We start from the raw sequence: 11,329 nt of genomic DNA, 5'->3' as shown, positions 1-11,329 counted from the left end.
ATTTTTAATAACTCTTACAAATTTTCTTCATCTTTAATATTATTTCCGTTTGTAAATACTCACTACAAACTACAAACTTTAAAATATCTTTTTTTCACTTAAATTTTAATTTTTAAACAACTTTCATTTATGTTTTTCTTTTTCCTTCTCTTTTTTATACTTTCATAATTAACCTTACATATAATTGCTTTATAATATGAAAACTTCACTGGTCCATTAGAATTAAGTCTAATTGTGTAAAATATTAAACTTTTTAACTGTACTGTATGTTTCCTGAATAAAAGAAAATAAATAAATATATAAATAAATAAATAAATGAAATAAAAAAGGAATATTCTTCATCCGCCCGGATAAAATAATATTTAAAGAATTCATGTAAATTAAAATAATTGGTGTTGGGTAATATGGGTATAACACGCATCATACCAAGTTTTTACTATGTGGTATACCGTACCTGTTTGACTACTGATATCCAACCTTGATCGTCCATTTTGCAAGAGATTTAATATGAAAACTATGTGAAAAATCTATTTGCGCTCCACTAATCACAGAATTAGGATAGGGAGGAGTAGGTACTTCGTAATTGATCCGATGAGCAATATAAGCATATTGAAATTTGTATATAAAGTCGATCGTGTTTTGTGTTATCAGTTCATAGTTCTTTGGAATTGTTCAGCCGTTGGATTCATCAAAACAGGCAGTCATGAAAGTAAGAAATATTTTTTTGAAATATATTGCAGTTATTTGATGAGATTTAAACACCGAGTGTTAGTTTAGTTTTAAGCCTTTAAAATAAAATAATCATGTTCCGAAACCAGTCGGCATATTTAATTTTAAGAAAAAAATCAAATCCAAACAAATTGAAATAATTAATTCATATCGTATTATTATTTTCCTTTAGGGATACTTCGAACAGTTTTGGAACTATGAAAAATGAGTGCCTGCCCGACTCTTGATTTACAATAAAGAATTTCTAGTGCATTATTAATACTTTGGCTTGATCTATTAAACGTTTCAACTAATGGTTGTTTTTTTGTTAGTGTTGTAAGGAGGTTGGAGTGGTTTTCATATCAATTAAACGTTAGACGTATTTACGTTTCAAAACACTTCCTCATTGTTGAGATAATTTAAGGGCCATGATTGAGTATACTGTAACCTGTGGTTAGAACAATATTGCACCGATTGTGTACCTATTTAGATTATTCTATCGCCAATGTAGACCAGCGCCTGCAATGGCTTGCACTTTCCTTCACCACAACTTGAAATATTGAAAATGGATCGACAGAGTTGCACTCGGATGAATGAAAATACTTAAAACACTTAGGGCCGGTTGCATCAAAGTTGGTAAAAATTTAGTTTAAAGTTAAATATTTAAATTTAGTTAAGGCTCAAAATCTGGTAACTGAAAAATTCCGTTGCATCAACCTTATTTTAGTTAAGTTAAAGTTAAGAATGTTGCCACTGTAAAGGTTCAAGTTTCACCCTAAAAATCGTTGGGATTTTTGCGCAAGCACGTACATGTTTATTTACATGTACGTGCTCGCAATTACATTGATTTCCCGCACATTCGTCTAATAGATCGCATTTCGACCGCGTTCACTCTGCTTTAAATTTTCGATTTTCTTTTCATTTTTACTCAAATTTTATGCCATGTACTTTTTGTGTTTAAATGTATTTTTTTTCACCACGATGCCCAATGACAGTGGTGAATAGTGGTCACAGAATACCCAGGCTTGAGAAAAATCACATTTGATTTTTGTGTTCTTACCGGGAATCGAACCTGGTACCTTCCGTGTGTGAGTCAGGCGTCTTGACCACTACGCCACGGATTCCGCCTAGAATAAAGAAATAAATCTTTAAAGGCTTTAAAAATATGTAAAAAGAAGAAAATTGTGGGAGAAATAATCCGTTGAAAGAATAAAAAAGCTTTAAATGCGATTATCTCTGAATTTGTTTTAATAGCTTAATGCACTTTGTCAGTAAAGCCTAGATATCTTCCATTTTCCTTATCGTTTGTTTTTTTATAAATGTCTTCTTATAGGAACTAGGACTACCCAAACACATTTAAAAGCGCCTAGTTTGATCCGCCATTTTCTGAGGTAATACAAAAATGATAACAATTTTTGAAAAAAAAAAAAAAAAAAAACAGAAGCTGCCGACACAGAATTTTTTTTCTGATACTCATTTAAAAAAAAAAAAATTGGTTAAGTTTTGGGGTGCATAAGGAATACGAGAGTTAGATTTTGTTGATTTTAATTAGGAATATTTATTTCGGAATACATATGTCTTTTTTGCACAGTATTCGGGGACATAATACCTTTATTTAAATACCTATCTATCAAACCTCTGCTTGCGCATATTTTCTTAATTATTATTTATTGAATCCCACTCTGGTTTCAGATGCAAATGTCACTGACCACTTTGTATCTAGTTCCATTAGGCTGAGATTACGATTCTGGTTTTTGAAAATAATTAAACACGTACATTAGCTACTGTCCGTTGTGATAATCGCAATGAAATTATTTCTGAGGTATAATAAATTATGAGTGAAAATATAAATCAAATCTATTCTAATCGATTTCAGAATAGAAATATTGAAAAATTAATTTTATCGACTAAAGTTGATTTTTAAAAGAGTCGGGTTGTAGCTCCGTGGCTAGTGTCGTGGACTCACGAATCAGAGGTTTGAGGTTCGCATTTTACTGTACCTCAAATTAGTTTCCATTTTCTATTAGTGAGTCATCAATAACTTGTTTAAAATGGCCTCCAAAATTGAAATATAAAAACGCTAATATTTTATTTAAAAAAAAGGAAAATGTCAATAGCAGAGATTAAAAAGTATTTTTAGGAAGGAAGCACTAGGCAGTTTCAGGACTCACGACTTGTCTTTAACTGGTTTTGACTAGAATGATGCCATGTTTTAAATAGGTTGATACTAGGTTCTTGCTTTGAATAGGGTAATTCTGGAAATAAAAAGGATTTATTTATTTTATTTATGCTTTATTAAGTTAGTTCAAAACATCTTAAGAACTAATATAAACTTTTAATAATATTACAATTTTTTTATAAAAATTTCTCAATTAAATATTTTTTCAAATTAATTATAAATATTTAAATTTTTTCTATTTCCTTAATTTCTTCAGGTAACTCATTGCACATCTTGTACAATGAGTTTTGAGATTCTGTTTTTTTCCTCATTGGTAATCTTATCCTTTTTTTACCCCTTGTTTCATATGCATGACATTGTTGGTTAAATTTTATAATTGTTTTTATTTTATTCATCCCCTTAATAATTTTATGTAAAAAAATTGCCACATTATATTTAAATTGTTGCCTTACTGTGAGCAAGCCAATTTTTTTGTGCATTCTTTCTACATTAGAATTTTTTTTGAGTATAATCCTCATTGCCTTATTTTGAAGAATTTGTATATTTTGAATTTCTCCTTCATTACATAAAAAAAATGGAAGAACAGTAATTTATGTGTGGACATATTATTGTTTTATATATAAGAATACTACTTTTTAAATCTATTACATTTCGTAATCCTCCCATAAATGAATTTTTTTTTTGTTACATATTGAGTATGTTTTGAAAATTTAAATATCTATCCAAGTAGACCCCGAGATACTTTATTTCGTCCACATAATTTATATTCAAATTATCAATATTGATTTTGTAATACTGAGGTATTATTTTTTTCCCAATATTCTTATATTTTGTTTTTGATATATTTAATGATTATGAACAACTGTAAATATCTTTAAGGCTTGATATTTTTGATTTCGGATAGAGATCTGAATCAGGGTGTTTTTGTAACAGGAAAATCACGTAAAAGGGTTATTCCGTGTAAACTGTTACTGGTTCCCGATCGGACTTGTTGACTGACAAGTTAAAGAACTAACCTACCCTATCACCATCAGAATCATAAAAATTTCATTTAAGATAACAAACAAGTGGAAAATATCGTCGCTAACCTAAAAAACAAGACATCATTTTGAGAAATCGCAATTTAAAAGTTTAAAAATCCAATGAAAAAATCACCAAAAACAGATTTCTTTAGGAGGTTTTATGTTTACAACATAATTCAGCTATGTATGGATTTTGAATAAATTTCGTTGGTAATTTTTTTATTTCTAATTCGTTAAAAAAATTCTGGAAGGTTTTTAATGAGGCAAGGTTAGTAGAATTAAAGTTAAGTAAGTTTAATTTATTTATTTAAATTTTAAAGTACAAAGAATAAGTACTTTGGCGGACTTATTGCTAAAATAAATATCTTCCAGTCTTTTATACGTTTTCTTGTTTATAATCTAGACAATGCAAGCTATAGTTAGTGATAGAAGGAATTATTAGAAATAATAATTGTTATCAACAATATTTTGAGTTTGTCCAAATTTTCGTAGACAAGGACTGGATTCAACTAAAATTTGGACAAACTCAAAATATTGTTGATAAATTACCTGGTCCATGAAGAAGTATACAAATTGAAAAAATAACATTTTCAGGCGTTGCCTAGTATGTAGGTGAAATAATTCAATTACATGAATCTCACCCGCATAAATAAAGGTTTCAGCTCTTTAACTTCACAAACATCAACAGATGAAAGAATTGAAGGAATGTAGATGGTCAAATATAGGCAGAATGGTGAATGTTACACAGTGTGTAAAGTGGCCACTTAAACCAGCCATTGACAGGTCATAAGCCCTGTAGATGCCTAGACTTCTATATTACCTTCTCTTAAATGTTCTTTATCTCTGTTGTAATATGTTAAAATAATTGTTATGTTGTGGTATTTATCTATTCATTTTAAAGAAAAATAAACAGTCGACAATGATATAATAACATTTTTTAAAAAATACTGTTTAAAGACAGACCAGCGAAGTTTCTAAATAAAAATCATACATATTATTAAATTGTGTTACAACAAAAGGATGTGTTTAGGTGTATTTGTATTTGTATGAGAGTAAGTGTAGATGTGCGTTTATGTGTATTAGTGTGGGAGTTAGTGTTCAGGTGTGTGCATCATTAAATAGTAAGTGGGATTGTATCGCAGCCAGAAATAATAAGTCTGAATTTATTTTTAAATAAATAAAGAGGCATGTAAAATATTTCAATAGATGAAAAAAAAACATTATCGTTAGAGCAAGATCGATAGACGAAATAGTGTTGTGCATAGTTAGTGCTACAGACTGGCAGATGGAATAAATACTTATTTCTTGTCACGCGAAAGGGGACATTAAGATTAATTTTGGAGAGTAGGTTAAAAGAGTCTACTTTATTTTTTAATAATTTATGTAAATGTATTAATATACAAAAATATAAAGTCACTGAGAAAAACAAATAATTTGTATTAATAACTCTTTTTTAACACCTTAGTGACGTTTCACGCTTAAAAAAGATAATTTTCCACTTTTTAATTTCCACTTTCTATTAAATTGTATCTCAACTCATCACAGTGCTCATGGCCTCATAGAGTGAGGGATTCGTTTTTTTCTTAAACATAATTTTGCGTGAATAAATAAAAAACAAACGATAAAATATCGTTTTTTAAAACGCGATATTGTATCGTGTATGACTTTGATATTTTCAAAGCCGGTTTTCAGCTTTTCAAGCATCTCAATACTGGCTTTAAATCAATTAACAAAACGCCACGTGGGGCAAATATTGTAACAATGTTTGAGTATGTCCAAATGTTTGCAGACTGGCCGGATTTCCTCCCAAGGGAGTTATTCATATTTAAACAAAGAGGGAAAACATTTTTGAGAAGGGAATATGGAAGTCTAGGCATTTACAGGGCTTATGACCTGTCATTGGCTAGTTGGAGTGGCAACTTTACACACTGTGTAACATTCACCATTCTGCCCATGTTTGAACATCCACATTTTCTCAACTCTTCCATCTGTTGACTTTTATGAAGTAAAAGAGCTGAAACCTTTATCACGTGGGGAAGATTCATACAGCTGAACCAAATCACCTACTAGGCAACGCTTGAAAACATTTTTCCAATTTTTATACTTCTTCTTTTACCTGGTAGTTTATTCAACAATGTTGAAGCATGTCTAAATGCTTGCAGACTGGCTGGATTTTCTCCCTAGGGAGTTATTCATATTTAAATTTATTTAAACTGAGAGGGAAAACATTTTTGAGAATGGAATATGGAATTCTAGGCATTTACAGGGCTTATGACCTGTCATTGGCTAGTTTAAGTAGCCACTTTACACACTGTAACATTCACCATTCTGCCCAGGTTCGAACATCCAAATTTCTTCAACTCTTCCATCTGTTGACTTTTGTGAAGTAAAAGAGCTGAAACCTTTATCACGTGGGGGAGATTTATCCGGCTGAACCAAATCACCTTCTCAAAAAGGTTTTCCCACTCTTTTGAAATAAATTTAAATACAAATATTGTAATTTTAAAAAACGATCAATTGTAAAGATTGAGAAAGAATAAAGAAAATGAGTGAGAGTAAAGGGAACTAAGTAGAACGATGGTGGTCACGAAAGCCTGATAAGATCTGAATTATAAACCTTTGTAATGTTGTAATATTTAAATTTTGTAACTCGCGTAGTAAAAAATCTACTTCATTACAATATGCGGTACAAATAAATAACTTTGTCAAAGGCCAACGTATGTATTTATATACTTTAAAAAATATGCAATCAGGAAGTTCAGTGTCTTTTTTAATTTTTTTTATTTGTTAATAGAATATTAAACCAAGATGTGTAATGTCATCATGGTTGTTCAACATATACATCGATAACTGTATGAAAAAACTGAAAGATTTAAGAATAGGTGGATTTATTTATTTTATTTTATTTGGGATTTTTACAGCTATTACATAAACAAAATAAGTAGAAAAATCTTAACAATACTAGAGCTAATAAAAAAATTCACTGTAACACAAAATATACAAGAATAGAGTTTACGTAATTGTATGACGTTTGTATTCATGTGTATGTGAATTTGTGTATGTGTGAATGAATGAGGGAGAGGGTACATGTGCGTGTGGGAATGAATGAGGGAGAGGGTGCGTGTGTGTGGGTGCGTAAGTATAAAAAATAATTAGAATCAAAGAACATATAAGATGTCTGAGTAATAATAATTTTTAAGAATTCGCAAATCATCTTATATCCGAAAACTATGAATTTAATCAAGAAACGTCTGTAGAAATTTTGCATGCCAATAAAAATGGTTTTCGTTTAGATAATTTAGAACGATTAGAAATTAGTAAAGCCATTAATCAAAAACTTCAAATAAAAAATAATCAATTAAATTTAACTTCGAGTCCTCTTTTAAAACTATTCCCGTTATGATTTATTTTATCTTCTTTCTCTCTCTTTCTTTCTATTTTCTGTCTCTTTCATACAATATTTTATTATATAAATAGCAACGCGTGTAATTATAAGTTAGTTAAATTCCTGACGTTGAGGTAGTAACCGAAGTCGAAGTGTAATAAAAAAATTAAATTAAAGTGGTTTATACAAATTTATAAACAAATAAGTGTAAAAAATAATTGTTTAAAACTTGTAATCGTATTAAAAATGGTACAAGAAAGAGCTTGGTAAAAAGTTTGAAACCTTTTTGTTAAAATTCAAATCAAGAAATGTTATAAATTGTATTTTTTAAAAGCATGTTAAATTTTAAAACCGTATTCTGAAACAAAAAGCATTTTATTTTAAAATTTGACTGATACACACTGAATAAATAATGTGCGACGAGTCCCATATACAATACGAGTACGGTAGGTAAACCACAAAATGCAGTAAATACGATATAATGTCAACAATAAAATAAGGTTTGACAATACGCGAACAATGAGTGATATAACTGTTAACTGTATTCTGTAGGTGGATGATGGAATTGGAAGTATGGAATTGAAAAAAATGATGATGAAAGTAGGTTGAATGCCGTCGAAATGCGGTCCCTCTGGCGAATGTGTGGTAAAACGATGCATGATAGGTGCGGTGCACAAATGTCGAGATCCGTGAAGTGCGTGGCACGATCAGGTTAACGAAGTTAGTCGTAAACTTTAAAGCAGTTTGCACTCACTTAAAAGATTACAGAATTTTTTGCCAATTAATGTTAAGCAAACATTAGTCCAGAGCTTACTTCTTCCACTCCTTGACTACGCGGATGTATGTTATCCAGATGCTAACTCTGAATTACTTGATAAGTTAGAGCGATTGGAGAATATTTGTTTTCGTTATATCTTTAATCTTCGCAAATTTGACCACATAACCGAGTATCGCACGCAACTACACTGGCTCAGTATCAGGCATAGAAGAAACATTCACATTCTATCACTTCTTCACAATATTTTAAATAATCCCACTTCGCCTGTTTATCTGAGAGAGCTCATTCAACCTCTTTCACAACACGGACTATCTCTTCGTTCTAGTAACGAGAGAACCCTTTTAATACCCAGTCATCGCTCTAATTTTCTTGCCTCCTCTTTCACAGTAGTAGCCGCTCAATTGTGGAATAATCTACCCACTAATGTTAGAGACGCCCCTTCTTTATTTACATTTAAGTCAAGATTGAAATGTCACTATCTAAATATTTAAATATTTCCTTTATCCTTCTTTTTTCCTTCCCATCCCCTCTCCTCTTTTCATAGAATAGTGTTATTTTTTTTATTTTTATATATATATTTATTTTTGTTAATCTTTGCTTTTAATTTTTGTATAAAATTGTAAGATTCAATATGTCTATGTATTTATAATTTTCTTAAACTGAATGGTTTGGGTAGATAGGAAGAAATTGCCTTAAGGGAATATGCCCGCCCTTATACGTATATTTATTGTATATGTATATAAAGTGAAAAAAAAAAAATAGTGCTTGAGGCTAAGACATGCATTATCGACAGACTCAAGAAAGGGGTGCTGCGTTGGTTTGGACATGTAGAGCGAATGGACAGCGAAAGAACGGCTAAAAGGATCTACGATGCAAACGTTGATGGATGCAGAAAACGAGGCAGACCGAAAAAGACATGGCACGATCAAGTCCATCAAATACTTGATGATGGACATGTCAAAAGTAGGAATAATCGGCGCATCCCTATTATCATAATTATCTTGCCGTATCTAATGGTGCATAGAGCACTGCATTGGTACACCAATCGCACTGTATCTTGATATTTTTTTGTTACATGAAGGTAAGATGATCAGTCTTACGCTTCAGGTACCAGTCCAGGGACAATAAAAAATAAACACTTCGTGTCAATCATATCGGGAATCGAACCCATGACCTCTTCCATGGTAGGCAAACGCGCTGGTCACTACACCACCAGGCCGACAAAGAATATTGATGGCCAAAATTTATTATTAAGAGATCACTCGGAAAAGTTGGAAAATGATCATAATCTGTCTGTCCTGCTAATTTGACAGTACATTAAAATATATATAATTAATAAAAATATTGTTTGTAGACCACTTGAGTTTACTTCGAAGAAATACTAGTTTCGAAAGGTTTCCCAGATAACGAATAAGTTAGAAAATCTAAAAGTACATTTTTTTAAAAATAAATATTAATTAAAATTATTATTATTAAAAATCCCTCACCATTACTTACAATGTTTCCGTTGTATAACCCCTCCCCCTCCCCCCTACCTTTATTAGCTCTTCCCACGCCTGTCAGTACCTAGATTTTTCATTTATGTATATTTATATTTAGTTTATAAATACACCTGAAGATGGAAGGTACTGAGTCTTCCGAAACTAGTAGTGCTTCGAAATAAACTGAAGTCATGTAATTTTTTTATTTTTTATTGGTTATATATTTTAATTATGCCGTCCCACAAAATAAAGGCCGATTCAATTAATAATGGACAGTACATGTTATTTTTGTGACTCATTCGGGCCAGAGGTGTATGGTATGTTGCACTGCTTGAGAATGAAGCCAGTTTCTGTCTATCCCTATGCTTGAGCGTTTTCAATTTCATATTTATTTGTATATTTTAATAATCGTTTTATTATCTTTTTAGGTCGCAATTCTGGTTTGTTTGGTTGGGTATGCAGCGGCCCAAGGCGGCATTGGTGGATGGGCTGCAGGTCCATGGATCGGCGTAGGGGGTGGTGAAGGCGGCCGGGGAGGTCTTGGCGGCGGTTGGGGCGGAGCGCACAAGTACGGAGCTGCGCCCCTGGCCCACGACGGCCGGGTTGTGGACACCCCCGAGGTAGCCCACGCCAAGGCCGCCCACCTGCAAGCTCACGCCGCTGCCTCACACGGACATATCGGAGGAATCGGGATGGGAGACATCGGGTTGGGAGGCATCGGGTCAGGAGGCATCGGGTTGGGAGGCATCGGGTCAGGAGGCATCGGGTTGGGAGGCATCGGGTCAGGAGGCATCGGGTTGGGAGGCATCGGCCTCGGAGGCGGCGTCTACTCTGGGCTCGGGGGACAAATCGGAGGCTATGGACTCGGTCATGGAGGAAAATGGCACGGACCAATTGCTCACATCGAGCTCACCCACGACGGAAAATTCGTCAAAGACACTCCAGAAGTCGCCCACGCCAAGGCTCAACACTTCGCAGCTGTTGCCCATATCAAAGGCTCCCAAATGGGCGGGATCGGCGGAGGACTGTGGGGAGGAGAAGGCGGAATCGGAGGCGACATGACCGGTCAATACAAAGGCGAAGGCCTTTTAGAGGGCCAGTATCGCGGGGAAGGAATGGCTGAAGGAATGTACCAAGAAGGCGCTGGTATGTGGCAAGGAGGACTTGGCTATGGAAAGAAGTAAACTCAAATCAGTTGATTGAATCTCCCACCAAACATACCAATCAAATCATACCTATTCTTGCTCACGCCTGATGACAACGTTAATATTACCATTATTGATTTTTTATATATATATATCTTTTTAGATTGCAATGTAGTCCTCATTCATATTGATTGAGTACTACAATTATATTTATATTACAATATTATTATAAAATTATATGTATTATACTATGATCTCGCATGTTTTGAACTGACAGTACTTCTGCGGTTCATGTGTGTAAAAAACATACAAAAATAAAATAAAAATACAATTGAAACTTTGTGTTTTATTATATTTGGTGAATCGTGTAAATAGATTCACCTTCGCGTTTAAAAAAAATAAATGTGAGCTAGTGGATTATGCAGCCAACAATTTGTTGAAGATGTACTCGGACCAGAGAAAATCAACATGTAATAACACTGACTAACCTGGTGTTTAGACTGACTGACTTCCCTTTTCTCGGCAATCAGGAAAATTTGTGACCAGGACACTGCAGGCACACAATTTCGTCTGAAAGACGCGGATGATAATGAACGGCGATGGATGATGAAATTTTTGCGGCGTTGTGCGA

At 33.0% G+C, this 11,329-nt stretch overlaps 1 protein-coding gene across 1 annotated transcript; it reads left to right on the top strand.

Moving 5' to 3' along the window:
- The first annotated feature begins 666 nt into the window (after positions 1-666).
- On the top strand, positions 667-11,000 carry LOC148271242 (uncharacterized). The gene is made up of 2 exons (XM_088241623.1): positions 667-709; positions 9,982-11,000. The coding sequence occupies exons 1-2, from the start codon at positions 704-706 to the stop codon at positions 10,735-10,737; spliced, it is 762 nt and encodes a 253-aa protein (XP_088097749.1). The 5' UTR covers positions 667-703; the 3' UTR covers positions 10,738-11,000.
- The last annotated feature ends 329 nt before the right edge of the window (positions 11,001-11,329 follow it).

The sequence above is a fragment of the Micrasema longulum genome, unplaced genomic scaffold (assembly GCF_059751315.1).
Source record: "Micrasema longulum isolate JH-2025_06_02 unplaced genomic scaffold, ASM5975131v1 h1tg003007l, whole genome shotgun sequence".
Taxonomy (NCBI): domain Eukaryota; kingdom Metazoa; phylum Arthropoda; class Insecta; order Trichoptera; family Brachycentridae; genus Micrasema; species Micrasema longulum.
The sequence above is the reverse complement of the archived record's forward strand: the minus strand, read 5'-3'. Positions and strand labels throughout refer to the sequence as shown.